Raw genomic sequence first — 17,952 nt, 5'->3', positions numbered from 1 at the left:
CTTGAGGAAGGGGGAGGCAACAGCTTAGTATTTTTTTAAGGAGTGCTTTTCCCCACACTTGGCAGCCCAGAGCTGAACAGCTTCTGCTCTCAGGGACATTCAGCCATGTGTTGATGCCATGCAGGGACCTCAGCTTTGCAGCAGCTCTGGGAAACCAGAGTGGAACTGGGAGCAAAGAAACGCCCAACACCAGCAGTCACCCAACACAGCTCAGATTTAAGTGTTTTAGAGCTAGCAGGTCCTTGAACAAGGCCCCTGTCTGCAAGCAGGCTGGGGGACTTGACCTCCCATTTCCCTTCTCCAACAAGAAGGTGGCAGATTATTCTTCAAGTTGAGGCCTAGTGACATTTTTCAAAGGTTTGATCCATGTCCTTGACTCCTGACTCTTCAGCATCTTATTATCTAGATGACCCTATTGCTTCTTCAATTGCAGTGAGAATTGGATGTTTTCAGCCCCACAACCCCTCCCTGGCGTGTCCCTGACAGCACCAGAGCCGCCCTGGAGTGAGGACTGAAGGAGTCACTGGCCACATCCTCACATCCAATTGTCACCCAACCCAACACAAGCCTTACACAGATGCAAGACGCATCCCAGAGCAATTGTTAATGAGTAGATGGCAGTTGTGGGAGAGGGAATGGGCTTTAATTCTAACCTGAAACGTGGCCAGCAAAAGGCTGCTCTCGGTTAGGAAACACTGATTTTCCAGAAGCTCTATTAAAATTGCATTGTCCAACCTGAATGGATGAGAAAGAAGCAAGAAGTTCTACCTGACAAGTTAGAACTAGAAACAGGCAGAGTCATAGCAAGAAAAAAACAATCCCCAAATCCACAGCATTTCATTTTTTTTTTACCCACTTTATTTATATATGTGTTTCTATAAACATTTTAACTACTGGGTATTTCATAAACCGTAAAAACAAACCTTCCTACCCCCAAAATGCAATCAAACCAGCTTGTCGGTCAGACACCAGTGATGCTGCCAGGGCAGGTAGGTGGTATCCCTACATAACCTCCTGCTGGGCGGGAGCCAGCAGCTCACTGCCTCAGATCCTGAGCATCTGTCTGAGCGATGGAGAGGAGACAAGTTTAAAGACCTAGTTGCTCTCCTCCTCCAGGGATTCAGCAGGAGGAAAGGGGGGTGAATAAAGAATTTCCCTTGAGGGAAAGTCAGAGTTACCAATGGAGGGGCTGCGACATCCACTTGGAGGATCAGGTGCAGTGACCTCGGCAGGCTTTGGAGCAGCCTCAGGGCCGTGTAGGTGGACTGAAACCACTGACCAAAATGCTCATTCATTACCAATGGCCCAAACACTCCTTAGCCCCTTGTTTGTTGGGTGCAGGTGTGAGCAGCGGGCGCTTCTTAAAACCGGCTCGCTCACTTGCCAGGGTGCAAGTCTGTGGGTGCTGATTCCTCGGGGCAGGCGAGCCCAGCTGTAAGGCACGATGGGGAGGGGAAGTGTCAGGGTGGCAGGGGAGGCCCAATCCAGCTGGGTGACCCAGCAGTCATCGCCAAGTACCCTGTTGTCCCAGAGGAAAGCACCGTATCGCACGAGGGACGCGGATCTGCGCGTGGTCTCTCAGTTCCCCAGGTTCATGTCTGCGCCATGGATGAGCCAAACTAGGCGGAAACAGATGGCCAGGAATCCAGTGCCCAGGAGATCCCCCAGGGCAGTGAGGTAGGGGATGGAGAAATTATCCGGATCCAGAGCCTTCCTCCACATCAGACGCACAATTAGGTCAGCCACGTAGAGCAGGATTCCCACCTGGGTAGAGGCAAGAAAGGCCCTGCTGTGAGGCAGCAAGAAGGCAACATCCAATCTCTGTCAGCTCACAGCCAAAGTGACATGGTCATGGCCAAGGCACCAGAGCTAACAGGGATCACTGAGAGCTCTCACCATCCCCAGAGAAATGCTGTTTCCCTGCAGGATGGAGCTGCACTGGGATGGATGTATCTGCTTCCTACTCTTTGGCATTGCATTGCCTGGCACCACCCTTGATGCCACTGCCCTGTGCTGCCAGCCACAAGTGTGGAGAACCCCACTTGAACTGCTCACCAGCATCTGCTGCTTAAAATACGAGTCTGGCTACACCAAAAGCTTCTCCCAAAGGTACAGTTCCTACTTCCCATGCCTTGAATTGGACTGCTCCCGTTCATTCCACCAGATACAGGGCTGCTCTGAATATGCGGGCAACCCCAAAGGATAACTTCTTTTTTCCATTAGAAATTCAGATCACATGTACTTTGTTTTTCCTAAAAGTCTCAGTGGACAACTGGAGTTTGAGGCAGTTTTTACATCAAAGTTATCCCAAGCAGCACTGACATGTTAAAAGAATAAAATAATTTCTCTTTTTTTTCACCTCAATAGTTTAAAAATCTTTGTTGTGATTTCTTTTAATACCTATTTCATTCCCAGTTCTGATAAACAGATGGAAGAAAAATGCTTCGGTTAAAGATTAAAGACTGTCTTGTTAATTGAATTAAGAAGGGAGAGGGGGAGTTTGCTCTCCACATCTGTGGTCCCTCCATGGGAGACCACAGCACATCAGGAACCAAAGCTGGAGGTGGCATTTCTAAAGGTGAAAATTGGTTGAGGGAAAGGGAGGAGGAGAGGTGGGGGAAGCAAATTAAATAACAGAATCACAGAAACTAAAGCTGGCTGGAAACTCAAGAGTTTTACACAGATCATTCCTTTGCCTCAATTCAGGATCAAATGCGCCTGATGGAAAATTTGCTTAACCTGTGCTAAACAACCCTCAGAGCTGGAGATGCCACACTCTAAGCAATCAGTCCCATGGCTTCTTTTTTCTCTTTCTGTTTTTCCCAAGGTCTAACATAAATCTGCCTTTTTCCATTTGAAATCCATGATTTCATATTTCCTCCCTATTGACCACATAGTAAATGTTATTCTGCCCCTCCCTCCAAAAATTTGGTAGTTTAAAGGATATTAACCATATTTTTCTCAAGCCTCTCTTCTTTGGACTAGCTAACCCCTGTCCATTCAATTATTCCTCTGAGGTCATGTTTTCTAGGCTTCTGATCTTTCTCTTTGGGCTTCCTCCAGCTGACCTAAACTTCCCCCCTCATCTTTCTTTCTGTCTTTCTTTATAAAGTATAACGGAGGGGGAAAAATAAACAGGCTGAATGCATTCTCCTCCACTGGCCTCCGTGGGAATCTTTCAGGGTCAGTGGTGTTGCTGGGATGCTGCTCTTTACGCTGTCATTTATTCTGTGTATTTTCATGCTTGGCTTTAGTTGAGGTGTTACCTCGATGCATAAAGAGAAGAATAAATATTTTCCTTTACAACTGTGGCTGTGCTGCTGGGCTTAGGGTTGTGCAAAGGTCGAGAGAAACTGATTGTTTGCACACAGAAGGAATTCACCCGAAGACACGTCGCTGCTTGTAAGGCAAAGTGAGAGTCAGCCACCTCACCCTGCAAATTAATGAATCACTGATTTAAAAGGGCAAGTGAAGTTAGAGCCTCTGTGAGTTCAGGCAACAGCCACATGCATTTCTGGGTGAGATGACAAAGTTTACAGGGCAGGACAAATAGCAAAAGAGAAGAGGCACAACAAATTGAATGAACTGCCCATTGCCTATCCAGAACTTTTATTTTCAAAGATGAACTGCTCAGGCCTGGGATTTCCCTTCACTTTTGACCTACATGGCCCTGCCCCGATGGATTCCCATAATATGTGACACTGGTTTCCAAAATGAGCGAGGAAACCTGCTGGCTGGAGCTCACTGCTTCTCACTTGCCTCTTCCTGGAATGACAAGTGGCAGCCTAGAAATACTTGGAGCTTAGGGACTCAAGGAGTGAACATTTTAAAACAAGGTACTTCCTTGCTAAATGTGTCTCTGCACACTTACTGCAGCTCAGTGGAGGACAAGAACTTGTTCCTCATCTCACATCTGATCCCTCACTCACCCTAAACTGCAGTCATGCTCATATGGGAAACTAGACCCTCACAACTTGGGTGAAGTATTACTGGACCCACAGAAGGTACATGATGCTTGGTAGAAGCACACCTGAAATGACAGAAAAGGGTGGCTGCTGTTGGATGTTTTACTGTGACTCCTGTTTAGCCTGGAGAAGGCTTTTTTTCTTGCTATCTGAGAGGTTCCTTTTTGTTGAGAGTTTGAGGTTTACCTGCAGCAAAGCAGCAGTCAGATAGAACATCACAAAGGTGAAGGACAGAGACGTGTGGCCTCCTTGCAGCAGATGGATGGTGTAGAGGAACACGAGGTGACCTGGGATAACCAGGAGGAACAGGACCCGAGCTGACTTGGAATTCACCTCTGCAGAGGACAGAGACAGAAAGGGGGGTAACAGCAGCTGCAGAGGGTAGGGGGAAGACAGGATCCATATTTATTGCATAGACTTGGGGCTGTCCCCTCCCACCAGCAACATTGCTAATGCCTTTTCTAGATCACAAAGCAATCAGGAGCATCTGAAGGATCAGCCCAGCAGCTTTGTCTAGCACTGAAACTATGTGTCAGGGACTGTGAGCTCCATGCTGATCTACTCCAATTCTCGCAGACACTCCTCTCAGCTGCTCTCTGCCTCCCACAACTTCTGCTCTGTCTTGCTGCAACACATTTTCCCAGATTATAGTTTGATCTAGCACTGATTCCTAACCCAGCAGGGAAAATCAAGAGGAATCTGCAATCTATAAAGACAACAGACCCAAATCGAATTTTGCTGATGCTTAAGTATATCCAATGCTGAAGATGGAGAAATTGCTGGTTTTCAGCAAGATTATGGTCTATTCACCCTTCTATCCACAGGTTATGGCTCTAGACTGGCCATGGTTAAAATGACTTTCTATTAGATCGAATCTAAGATTCTTTTTCAATTACTTTCTTTAGTGCTCCCTGAAGGCTACTTTCTTTCCATGCCAGTGAGCAGTGAACAAGCCTGTTTTTCACACTGCCCACTGCAAAGATGCTTCTTCTCTGATCTGAGTGTTTTCCCTGTAAGGGGGAAGTTCTGCCTTTGAAACCCACCTAGACCTTTTCCAACCAGGCTTGGTAAAGGAGCTATCTGTGGTGACAGGCCTTGAGACATGGACACCTAGGGTTCAGGGTCTACCTGATGAGAAGAATGTGGTGCATGGGTTGGGCCAATTCTGCCTCATCTTGTACGGCAAAACTCCAGGCATGCTCCAGAAGTGCAGGAATGTAGAAATTCGGCTGGCCTGGATGGCGACCAGATTCCCTCCAACACCTATGAGGGCAAAACACAGAAAACATGTAAAACACCTTCAGCACAGCAGGAAACATCAGCCTAAAACCTAGCCCAAGATGAGTCGATCTGCACTCACTTACAAGCTCACAGAGAGCAGCAGTGAGGAAAAGAGGAAGTCTGATCCCACACGTCAAGGTGATGCTGGGCTATTCGCTTTGCAGGAACAGCTTCTAAAAATCAGGAAGGTTCCAGTGATCGTCTCCTTCTGACTGCAGTATTGAAAACCTTTTCCCTTGCTCCCCAGCACTGGGTGTAAATGCCACACGGCCTCTGGAGATGATGTAGTTGCACCTGGTTTGACACAGCCTGTTAAAAACACCTGGGGAAAGCAGTGCAGGCAGTGGCAGATGCTGCTCATGGCCACTTCTTGGATTTACTCATCCAGAGAACCATTATTGTTTAAAAGACAACAAACATCACAGAGAGTGATTATATGTCTGTATCAAGGCATCTGACTTTGTCAAATGAGAAGAAATCACGAGAATGAATTAGAGCCCAAATATGCTAGCTAATTAAAAGGAAATTAATTCCTTACAGACTGATTAATTCCAGAAAACATGAAAAAGCAGATACATTTTCAAGTAGAAAATAGAGGAATAATGATCTACAGAGTAAACTTCCGCCACCCTGAGTATTTTCAGGGTAGAAATGCCACAGAAAAGATAAAAGGGAGCCAGATGCTGCAGGCTTCTCATGTTTTCCCTTCCTTGAAGAAGAAAGTTCCCCATCATTAAATATGAGATTTTCCAGATGGGAATCAAAAGGCAAATACTAAGGCTATGTCACTGTAGCTGAAGATGGAAACTTTCTGAACCCTGCACTGCCACGCTTTGCAGGACTCCCCTGCACAGGTGAAGAGCTACTTGTGCAAAGACAGAGAGCACTGAGCAACTCTGCCACCGGCTCTGCCAAACAGGTCACCTGCCCCCACAGGGCGATGTCTGGGTCAATCACTGTTCAACTAAACTGCTGTTGACATACTCTCCCAATCAGATTTTTTGGGTAACAGTGCTGGAAAGGATTTGTCAGCAAGGTGGCTATCTTTACACAGATCCAATAAGGTGACAGCTGGGTGACACCCTCTGACACTGCAAGAGGACACCATGCTTTGAGAGTGGCATGAGGCCAAGCCTACCCTAGGAACGTGGGTTTCCCTTGGAATGGGCCTGTCCTACAGGAACATTATAACAGCAGAAAAATAAACCAGTGGATCTTCAATGATACCAGGATCCCCAGCAGTTTGTAATGATATGTGTGTGTATAAAAGTAGTGTGAGGATTCCAATAAATATAAATATACACACAAAAGGTGTTGAGATATATATATATATAAATCCCTCTATATGCAATCCATATATATAATCTTTTATATACATACACATATCTAATCTTAACATATTGATCTTTTTCAACAACCTGTATAGGGGATGATTTCACAGCTCAAATTACCAAGTGGAGGGAGACTGACAAGGGAAAATGGATTTATTGTGACATCCTAATAGGTTTGATGTTATGAACAGTGTCAATGTAGCTCTCAGAGACAACTATCAGATGCTGTTAACCTTTCCCACAGCTCTGCCAGTATTTTCCAGCTCTGCCTGCTGTTTTGCTCCAGAGATGCTTCAAGACATGAGTAAGCAGGGATGTAATGGGGACCAGTAGCTTTGCTTCCACTCATGATGGGAGGAGGGACTTTGACCTCTGTGTAGGGGCAACAGTGGATACCACAACCCTTGGGGAGGAGGTATAAATAAAAGCAGAGAATCCCCCCATGCCCAACCTACCGTTAATCACAGGTGTGAAAACTGCCATGCCTTCAAAGTTTGGGTCAGTTACAGTTTTGTCCAGGATGAGCCCACCAATGCTGTTAAAAAAAGGACAGGCAGTGAGTGTGGATCAATTCCTATGCTGTGAAAGTAGCACACTGAGATGGGTTACTGCATCTTCCCCATTGCCAGGGCTGGACTGATTTGCTCAGGTACTCCTTTTACAGCTCAGTCTCCACCAACAGGTAACCTTACAGTTTTTGTTAATGGCATAATGAGTTCACAGAGACCTCCTGGCCCTCCCGTAAGCAAAACTGGTAGTAGTTAGGGAAGCTTTATCACCCTTCCCCAAAGCTTTTTCACACTTCTATACCGGCTTCAGAAGTTTTTAAAAATTCTCTCCTGGATCTCAGTTGGATCTGAAACATGCAGCACAGGAGGAATGAACTACCTGGCTCTGCATTAACCAGTCTTTTCTTTTTACAGCTGGATAAAAATGAAGTTGAAGCCTGACAATTTGTGATGGTCATCATCTTTGTTTTCTGTTTCCTAGCTTGCACCCACGTGGTGCCTGGATGTGTGAGACTTAAAATGATTTGCTTTTTCCAGTGATTTGGAGGCTCCTTATCTGCTATCTCACAGTCTGTGGAAGGGCCACCAGTGGCTCAGAAGCTCTGAACAATACCCTTCTGCTCTCTCTTCCAGTTTTGCTTTTGATGGCCTTCTAAATGAGCACAGGGTCTCTCTGCAGTGTGAATACATGTGTGGGCTTGGGAGCTGCTCCTTGGTTTACCTGCTGATGCTCATTGCAACAATAACCGGCTGCCATCCAGATTTCAGGACTTCAGCAAGAGAAGGGCTTTGCTTGGCAATAGCAACCCAGAGAGGGATCATGACAATGAAGACAGCACAGATCAGAGGAGAAAGGTATTTCACATCTGGCAAGGAAAAGAAATCTTGAATTAAACGCCCATAGCTTCACAGGTTGCCAAAATCAAATTGCACAAAGATGGGAAGAAAGACAGTGGGACTCTTGCTCCAGCCGAGTTGTTAGCAGAAAAATCACATGAACCATGATGTTCCCCACAAAACCACCTCATTCCACCACAGAAATCCATTCTAAATCCCTGAAATTCACTGCTAGAGGATGCTGTTTGAAAATCAGCAGGATTCAAAGCAAGTTATATTTGAAGACGAGCAAGTCTCCAATTCCATCTCCAACTAAGAAAGATAAAAAGTTACAAAATTTCTGGCTCCAGGGTACAGATCAAACAGCAGGGCAAGGGGGAAACTCCTGTATCACACTTAGGGCAGACACCTCACACCTTCACCTAAAACAAGATGTAAGAGGTACTTTAGGTGGCAAGCCAGCAGAATTGCTGAACAGCTGGTCTGCTCTATAGGAACAAATGTTCTCTTGCACGTACAAGCCAGTTAAGATCTGGGGTTTCTTTTGTGCTAGCTTACATGTGTTTCCATTAGGTCCTTTTTCCATTCAGCAGAGGCATAAAATTGAAGTGATTTTTAGAAGCACAGGAATCAAAAAATAAGCAAATGTGCAGCACGAAAAGAAAATAAATATGACTTAGAAGCACGAGAAACACCTTCAAGCAATGGGGCTGATGCCAACCCTTTCGATACAAAACTGCTTCATCAACAGAGCTCTCCATCTGGTCTCTGTGTTGGGGCCAAAGGCAGTGGGATGTAATGCCAACTTTGCAGGTAATCTGGGAGATAAAGCAAACTCAAAGTGTGCATTTTTTAAAATGTCTTTGCCAGGGCCTTGGGCTACCTGGATGAGATAGCACTGATGTGATGACATCTTCCATGAATCAAGGGCTCTTATACAAGGAGGTGCACTCTTTATAAGTGGCTTTAGCTGGTGCTGAAATGCAACCACTTCTGGGGTGTAAACAGCTGTAAACACTGTTGTGTCAGTGCACTTAACCCCCTGGAGTCATTCAGGGCAGATGGGCTGTATGATAAACTTAGCTGCTATTCTGGGTCTCCTACCCACACCCCTTGATGTTTTGAGCAATTAATTCCTTCTTAAATAATGCAGACACAGAGCACTGGAGTCTATCAAACCTTATCAAAGCCCACAGAGAGACTCCTGGTGGGATGAATGGCCTTCAGTCTCCACATTCCAGTTCTGCCACATTCCCTCACACACAGCCCATAAACAAGCTGAAACCCTCTGGCACAGTTTGTACCTCCATTATGCAGGACTGAGAAGGATCAGAGTCAATTTAAAAAAAAAATTAAAATCTTCACTGGCAAAAGGGTATTTTGCAAAAGGGAATAGTGCTGCATCAGGTGGCACATAGTACTCCAAACTTACAGTCTCATCAGTATTTTTGAAGGATACATTTTGGTAGGACCCAGAAGTTTTCACAGCATGACCATACCTTCCTACACAGTGGGGAGGGAAATTAATTTATTCAGCCACCATCAGCAATGCCTTCCTCCTACCTGCTTCACTTCATGCTCTCAAAGACTTGGTGTTCGTATGATGAGTATTTTCAATCTCAAGAGGGTATTTAAACTACTCTGAAAACTCCACAAATTCCCTTTGCTCACAGCCATGAAGGTTATTATGTTCTTCTGCCCTGTGCTCCCTAGGAGATATTATCTGAGGTGTATTGACTGAAAGACAACCTAGCTTTACAGAGGAAGGTGCGATGGCGTCATGGAAAAAGCCTGTTAAAAAAAATGCACTCTGAAGCTCAAGGAGGATTGGACAGAAGCAATTCATAGGCCTCTCCCTTCAGTGTGTGCTCCTTCCCTCCCTCGCCTGCGCTTACATATGGAACCAGTTATGCAAACTGAGAACAGCTGCCTTGCTGCTTCTGCTCAGTCTGAAGCAACAGTTTGAGTGTCAAATGGTTTTGAATTTGCTGATCTTTTTATTTTCCCATTTCTGTTCTAGGTTAGGCTCATGGTAAATAGCCTAACACTTTAAAACAACAGTCAGGCATATATCACCAAGTAGCAAGATGTTTGGGCTTTTCAGAATCAACAGATGCCCAAGCCTTTGCCAATCAGCAGCACAGTTTAACACCATAGCCATAAGTCCTACTTAGAGTCCTGCAAACATGAAACACTGCAGTCTGCCTTCCTCCAATTTGATGTCATCCTTGACTCCCCATGTAAGAAGGTACAAGAATATTTTACAAATGCTAAACCCCTGAAATTGCTTTGTGAGGAAGGACCTGCTATTACCCACACACAGAAAATAGTTATGCTTGGCTAGTGACAGATCCAGGAACAGAGTCAGTGTCACATATGCCGACCTTCTGTTCCAAAGCTGCACAGTATCTGTTGGTCATTTCTTTGACAGACCCCAGTTGTGTTTCTTAGAGATCTGCCTTCCAGTTTGTTACTAATAGAAACTCTGGAAAAAGCCTCTTTGGTCACCTTTCTACCCCAGTGGCACAACGGCCTCCATTCTGAACCATGCCAGAAACAGGGAAGTGCCCTGCAGTAATTTCACAAGGATTTGTCCCTTCCTTGCTGAGCTGCAATTCCCTGCTAAACACTGTACCTATGTATTTGAAGAGTGTACTGCTGATTCCCGCCAGCAGGGAAAGGGTTATCAAATCTCCAAGGCTTGCTGCTATGGGTGTGGCAACATTGTCTGGGTTGATCCCAACTTTCCTTGCTCCGATGATCACGCCAATCATCACCAGACCTAGAGAAGACACAGAGCAAGCATCAGAGAATGTATCCTGCTGTTTTTCACCCCAGAGCTGCTGTTCTGGCTCCCAGAGGGACATGGGGGTCAAGAAAAGTGAGAAGCAGATTACCCGTACCAGCACCACGCAGCTGGAGATTGGACATCCTCAGGAGTTTGCCCTCTTGCTTTCACCAACCTGAAGGGCATGACTGCCCTTATGAACTGCTCCAAAGGCCCAGAGGCACACAAGCAAATTCCAGGGATCAAAGGAGATACCAGCAGGCAGCCCAAATGTAGAAGCTTCCCTCCTGAGCAGCCTAATCTCGGCTGCCTTGAAGGAGGACCAAGCACGAAGCACACTCAGAGATAAGCACACAGCAGGCATGCAGCCCTAGTGCCATCTCCTGCTCTGGATTCCACAGCACAAAGATATTTTCCATATTAGACCAAAATTTCTCAAAGTTTGAATCACCAGGGAGAAACAAGCTTCTTTACAGTAGCCTGCATTAGCATTTCAGTCCATCCATCAAACTGACCCCTCATGCCCCAGAGCCTTTGGGGCTGCTTTAATTTGCACTGTGTGAATGTTGATGCTCTGAGCATTATGGAGATGGCCCACATCACCTCTCTTCCCTTGTCCTTTGAGCTGCACCTGGAAAATTCAGCTGCTTTTCGGCATTCTTGGAGAGGAGGGAAGTTTTGCTTGCCCAGGTGAGTTAAGGAATACAAACCCCAAACCCTGATGAACATGTGGGAATCTCTCAGCCATCACATCTCTCACAGGCCTGCGGATAAGTTAACTGGAATAAACCCTGCCTGGCTAGCCTCCACTGCTGTGTGACTAGCAAGGACAGCCTTAAGACAAGACAAATGACATGTTTTCAAAGTCCTTCCATGGTTGACAGTACACAGCAAAGAAAGCTCAAGAGATGGTGGTTCTCTCCAGCTCACAACTCCTCTGTGCTTATCCATACAGCGCACCAGAGCTGACCATACAGGGGATGATCAGCTCTCCCATAAGAAATGCCACATGTGCACCTTCCTTGATACAAAATCCCCTATATAGAAACACATCCTCACACAACATGGCATTTCCACAAGAGTCATCCTAGACACCCACACTCCCCTCGCCACAGCAGAGTTCATGCTGTTTCCCTCCCTGGCCATAAAAATAGCAGCTTCCCCTTGTGCACACCCACACACAGGCTGCCTGTGACCATGTCCAGGGAAGAAACTAATGCCAGCAGCAAGCCTGTGACAGTACAGCAACAAAGCCTATCTGTATCACACCAAGCAGGGAGATTGTAAGGAAGAGTAATGAAAGCTGTTTTTAACAACTGCCTCATGCCATGCTTTTCGTGAAAGGCATCTACAATCACCCTTTGACTCCAGCTTCAGGATATGCTCTTGTTCTAACTTGTTCCTTTCATTTAGAAAACTTGCTTTATTTGACTCTGCCAGCTGACTCTATTCAGGGTATCATGCTGCCCTCGTATGGCAGACCTACAAACTGATGATCTTCAGGCCACTCAGAACAGATCCTACCATCCAGCCCATCACACTTCCCTTGAAGTGGAAGAGCCAGGGAGGAGGAGTGCCCAGCTGTGAGCTCATAGCAGGCAAGCCACAGGGCTGACCACAACCCTGCCCAGGGTATTGGGTGACCCAAGTCCATCTTGAGCATGGTCTGGAGTTGTCTGCTAACAGACTCTCCATTTCCTGCTTTGTGCATGATATTAGTTCACCTTCCCCTAGAGAAAGGGCCAGTGTAGATGTCTCATGTGTCACCCAGGAGACATGGAGTAAGTATGTGCATGTTTATGTACTTCCATGCACAGCATGGGGCATTTTTGGTGTGTCAGGTGAAGGACATTCTGATTGCTGCTGTGGGTGTCAAGAGTCCAGCGAACAACAGATCACGGGAGAAGAGAAGCATAGGCAGGATGCAGAGAGAGTGAAAGCAGCACACATAGGACTCATGCTCCCTGCATCCCTCCTCCCTCTGCCAGAGCAGAGGCATGTCAGCTTGGTCTCCCCAGCAGAAGAGGCAATTTATTCCACACCTGACTGCTGCATGTTTGATGTGAGGAACCAAAAAGACTCACCAAGTGACAGCGCAGCTATGAAGGCCGTGGTCACGCTGCTGGCACACAGCACAGCAGCCTGGCTCAGCTCCACAGAGCCCTTAGAGATGGCCCCCAGGATCACAGCAGCAACAGCAGCCAGCAGTCCCACCACAGTGGCCTGGACCTGGGGATCAAAAGACAGCTGGTGAGCAATCATCCACTTCTGTTTCCAGGCAGCCCTGGCTCCACACGACTGCAGTGCTGTCACATAGCTCAGAGGGCACAGCCTGGCACAGATGCTGATTGCTTATGTATTTAAGCAGCATCCCTGTGAGGCTCCACTAGATTCAAAAGAAATCCTGACAAAGTTTGGAGAAAAACTCTGAAGGTCTGCAAAGGCCAGATAACATTTCAGCAAAGGACATTGAGTCCATCAGCAAAGGAATAGCCCTGGTCAACACAAAAATGGGATCCCCATCAAGGCAGCACTCCTGAAAGCTGAGGAAGGAGATAAGGGAAAGCACACAGACACACGTTGCAAGCCTTGTGGTCTTGCCATGTGAAAACTCTAGGCTAGTTGCTGGATTTTAACAAGCAGAAAGAGCTACAAGAGACACATTTCTCCCACCTCTCCCCTCCTGCCCAAGGCTGATTCCCAAACACTGTCAGGCTTTATCTGGGAGCTGTTGTGAAACAGGGACTGTGATATAGCTCCCCCTGCAAAAGGAGTTTTTTTATTATTTCAGTTTGCCCACAAAGACAACGAATGTCTAGATGTATTTTGCAGCTAAACTACAAGGTCTGGGTCACACAGAGCTTTATTGGAAGTAAAGCCCTGGCTCTGCTTGGCTCTGTTGAGAATACCCACCTCAAATCACCTGCTCTGGGTTCAGCACTGCTGGGAAGAGATGCTGTTGTTCTGCAGCATAGCAAGAGAAGAGGGACTTTTTCATCCCCCAGCTGAAGTGACTCACCTGGATAAGGGCTAAATTGCAGGTGGCCATTTTCCATTGCTTCTGGGCATCATCCATCTGTCCAGTGTTAGCCTAGGAGTCAAGAGAGATACCCTGAAAGCCTGTTTCTGTGGCACAGGTGGCTGCTGAAGGCAGTTTCACCTGGTCCCTGTGGAAAAGAGGCTGTGAAAGTCAGAGAGAGGCAACTGCAGGTCATCATCCCCCAGCCTTCCCTGCGCTTGCTTCTTGACACTTCTCCATCATGCTCTAGCCCAATGTCCCAGGGGCATCAGAGGTTCACATTGGAGGTGCAGAGGTATTGCAGGGCACTCAGCTAAATGTGGACTGGGCATATCCATCACATCCCACACAGAGAAAAAGCTAAACAAACTAAACCAATTTTCCTTCTTTGTTCCTCCTAAATTGCTCTGTTAAGCTCCAAATTCTCCTGAGACATGTAATATAAACAGCCCAAAGTAAACAAAACAGCTTAGGGAGATACAAGAGATCAAATAGAGTAGCAAAAGCTGCTGCACGTTCCAAGAAGCCTCAGTCTGCTCCCCCCGAGTTAGGATAGCTGGGAAGCCCTGGCCTCTCAAGAATCAATACCCGCAGAAAAGCAATCCAATACTGAAGCTGACAGCTGTGGAGTCCTGTCTTCGTCTCCTTCATGTGTCACAGGGCCCCAAATATCAGCAACTGGCCACCCAGGGATTAATTCACCTTCAAAGCACAGATGGAAATTCTCTGTTCCAGTTACAAAATGAGGGCAAACACATTATTTTAACACTCACACACCACTAGTTTCCACTTAGCAGAAAAGGGCATATCTCATACATATTGTGATTATATAAATGAAGAATCTCCTGATGTCTCCTGCTAATCACCCCCCTCTCCACACACACAGCCACCACCTTGTTAACACTCACAGCAGTAGAGAGCCTGGATGCCAGTGTCATCTCCAGATTGCCCTTCAGGCCAACCAAGGCAGGAACCAGGATAAACACTTCGGTAATTGTCCGAAACACATCCCAGTGCTGGAAAAAAACAAAGGCGACAACTTCAGTTTATGATGCTGACCAGTCCAATGCTGTTGCTCCACAGGTATCTGCACATGGGGGCAGATGCTGCCCTGTTGCACTTTGTTGTTGGATTTTGGGAGTGAAGGAAGGAATTCTCAGCTTGCAGTGTTCTTTCTCATCTCAGGCACAATAAAGCACTATCCTAACAGGGAAGGGTCTTTTCCTGAGGGTAACAGAAGATTTTGGAAAGCCACAAATTAAAATGTGCCTTTTGCATTAGCCAAGAATAACATGAAAAATAATTAGGATTCACAAGCCAAATGAAATACAGCATGTTCTCCATCCTTTGCACTGACACTGGATACATGAACATCTATTGCTAAATAGACTCATAAAAATAAACACAAAGATCTGAAAATGATCTAACAACAAAAAGTTGTGTCTGTCTTCTCTTACCAAACTTCAAACTAAGCATCTAAGACTGGTGGTGGAAGGGAAGGAGATTTGTGCATCTCTTCTCCACAGGCAGTTCCTAAATCTTCCTGTTACCAAGTATGTTCCCAGCACAGCTGGAAAAAGGATTTTGAATTAAGATATCTTATAAGCTGAACAGCTGAGCCAGTATCTTGACCGTTGTTGCTTCTCTGAAGCTGAACTATACAAAGCTGTTGGATCAGCTGCAACACTAGAGATGATCTGAGACCTTAAGAAACTTTGTTGACTGACATGTCTTCTCTAATTTATGGACCATACAGTGCCTTGGAACATAATTCATTCCCCCCTCTGTGCATTCAAGGATGTGCATTCCCCCCTCTGTGCATTCAAAGTCCCACTGTAGCCAGAGAGGTTTACATCAGGATGAAATCACAGAATGGGGCAGCTCAGTGTGAAGTAAAACCAACAACCATCTAAGAGCAGAATACAAGAAAAAAGGACTGATTGCCGTGAGTCAGGTCACAGGTTCATCTAACCCATCCTTAGCTCTACCAGTAGTCAAATTCAGGTGTATAAAACATATCTACAAATATGACAAGTAAATGGGATAATTCTCCTGTGTATTTTCCAGCCTATGACTGTCTGTCACAGGGTACAGAGCTGGTGAGGCCTTTCTGCACACTTACCACTGATGAAAGGATTGCTCTTTCAGGTGCTCATCCAATCTCCCCCCTCCAACCCATGTGCCATCCCGTGGCAACAATTTCCATAGTTTAGCTACGTGTCATGTGAAGGATCAATGTGTTCATTAATTTCATCTTGTCACTCTCTAGTATCCCATGATGGTCCCGAAATCTGGCACTAGAGAACAAAACAAACCACATATCCCTGCCCACCTGTTTCACATCCATAGTGATTCTATAAACCTGAAAGTCTAGGAGGTTGGACAGACTCAATAAATGTTGACACATTCAGCTGTCTGCCTGTTAGGAAATATGTGCAGGGTGTAACAGCTTGGTGTTTTGCTTTGGCTGTGCCATGGGAAGCTGTGGGAAGCCAGTGGTGTGGCTGTCTGCTGGGAAGACCTCACAGCTTCCTTTTCAGGAAGCTGGCATGAAAGTGGGGTTGAGCCAGTCCTGAGCACGTGGTGCAAGACACCCCTCAGACGTGCAGATAAGAGGCAAAACATTATTATCAATGTAAAAAAGGCATATTTCCTGGCAGTAGTGGCCTGGAAACAGGCATGTTTCAAAATGTTAAAGGTAAGTTAGTTACTGTTGAGTAAATAATCAACAACACAAAAATAATCACCTTATATGACACATTATAATTTTGTTTAAATTTCTTAACATGGAACCTAAATACCTGAGGAAAGCTAGGGGTGAACATCTCTTTTAAAGATTAATATCCCCATCTCTCCTCTTTTTGATTCAGAATAAAGATCCAAACAATCTTTGAATCCTTCAAAAGAAAGAGGAGAAAAAACAGACTTCATAGTCACAATGTTAAAACCCCCACCCATTCAAAATACAGAGATGTGAAGACATTTATACTTAAGACCTTGGATATCTTGCATATAAAAAGACATATAAATAAGTAACAAAACCCCTCAACTCTTTGTATTTCCTGTGCATGTTATCTTTGGGAAATATGATTTTGATATATCTAGGTAAGCTCCAATACTTTTGTTCATGATTAATTTTGCAGGTCTCAAACCATCATAACAGAAGTTTCAGCATATGAGGTATGATTTTTTGGGACTCTGCCTTATGTACCATTAAACTTAAAGGCTCTGAACAATTAATAATCACACAACCATACTGATAAAAAAAGCTGACTTAATTGCCTCTATTTGAGTCTCATTAGTGACTCACCAATAGCCTAAGGACAGATTCATAATGATTTCTATCACAGTATCCAGGACTCCATCATGTTAGCAACTGCAGAAATACAGAATAAACAGATGATGCCTGTGCCATTGACTTGCAGGACTGTCAGGACTGTCAGCTGGAGGAGTGGGTGAGCGGGGCAGGTTAGAGCTATGCAGGCAAGGAAATGCTTGAATAAAGACAGCTGAACTAAGTCTAGGAATTGTCTCTGTCCTTGGAGATGAAAACTGGCCTAGAAGGAACAGAAACATTCCATGCAGCATTGCAAACCCACACAGGGACACAGAGCCAGAAAGAGACTCTTTCCAACTTCACATCTCCATAACGGAGCTTCAGCCCTAAAACTGAGCTCTGAAGAAACTTGGTTAACCCTGTGTTCCACTGCAGCTGGTCCCCACAGCAGCTGGATCTGACCAGGGGGTCCCTCAGAGGAAGGGAAGCTGTGACGTACTGAGCCAGCCTCCCCAGCTGCAGTCCAGCCCTGCTGTAGATCCTCACATTGTTCTCACTGTCCCAAACATGCCCTGTTACCTCTCCAGGACATCCATCTCCCATGGCAGCAGCTCAGAAGCCTCAGAGGTTTTTCATTGCTCTGAACAAGCCAACAGAAATATCAAAATATCCTGAAGTAAAAAGGGAAGCCATTACAAAATCCTTTACAATGCCCATCATCTCATGGGCTTTTATGAACAAAGGACAGGGATATCTTGTCTGTGACTTATGTGGACTGTGTCCCACTGGAGTGGCATGAAAGGGGAGAAAGAAAGGGAAGCTTTCCTCCTGAATTCTCTGGTTTGAAATCTGATCATGCAGCTTCAATCTGATTCTTCACCTTACTGTAAAAGAGTCGGCCAAACACTAGCAGGGCCCTGCAAGGTCTCCAACAATGCCAACCAG

At 45.7% G+C, this 17,952-nt stretch overlaps 1 protein-coding gene across 5 annotated transcripts in view; it reads right to left on the bottom strand.

Annotated features, from left to right (window-relative positions):
• Nucleotides 1-17,952, bottom strand: part of SLC41A3 (solute carrier family 41 member 3) — a 30,119-nt gene that overhangs the window by 3,317 nt on the left and 8,850 nt on the right. For 4 of the 5 annotated variants that reach the window (XM_064667488.1, XM_064667489.1, XM_064667490.1 and 1 more), the window contains 9 exons: nt 14,639-14,746; nt 13,731-13,802; nt 12,796-12,940; nt 10,559-10,705; nt 7,808-7,952; nt 7,033-7,112; nt 5,094-5,228; nt 4,152-4,300; nt 654-1,764 (listed from right to left, as the gene is read on the bottom strand). In XM_064667488.1, coding sequence (XP_064523558.1) covers nt 1,579-1,764; nt 4,152-4,300; nt 5,094-5,228; nt 7,033-7,112; nt 7,808-7,952; nt 10,559-10,705; nt 12,796-12,940; nt 13,731-13,802; nt 14,639-14,746 — 1,167 coding nt within the window. In that variant the 3' untranslated portion in view covers nt 654-1,578. Of the gene's footprint in view, nt 1-653; nt 1,765-4,151; nt 4,301-5,093; nt 5,229-7,032; nt 7,113-7,807; nt 7,953-10,558; nt 10,706-12,795; nt 12,941-13,730; nt 13,803-14,638; nt 14,747-15,852; nt 16,028-17,952 lie in introns of all 5 variants that reach the window. The other variant, XM_064667492.1, reaches the window with a different exon arrangement.

The sequence above is a fragment of the Pseudopipra pipra genome, chromosome 11, assembly GCF_036250125.1.
Source record: "Pseudopipra pipra isolate bDixPip1 chromosome 11, bDixPip1.hap1, whole genome shotgun sequence".
Lineage (NCBI taxonomy): Eukaryota > Metazoa > Chordata > Aves > Passeriformes > Pipridae > Pseudopipra > Pseudopipra pipra.
Note: the sequence above shows the minus strand (reverse complement) of the source record. Positions and strands in the feature narration are given on the sequence as shown.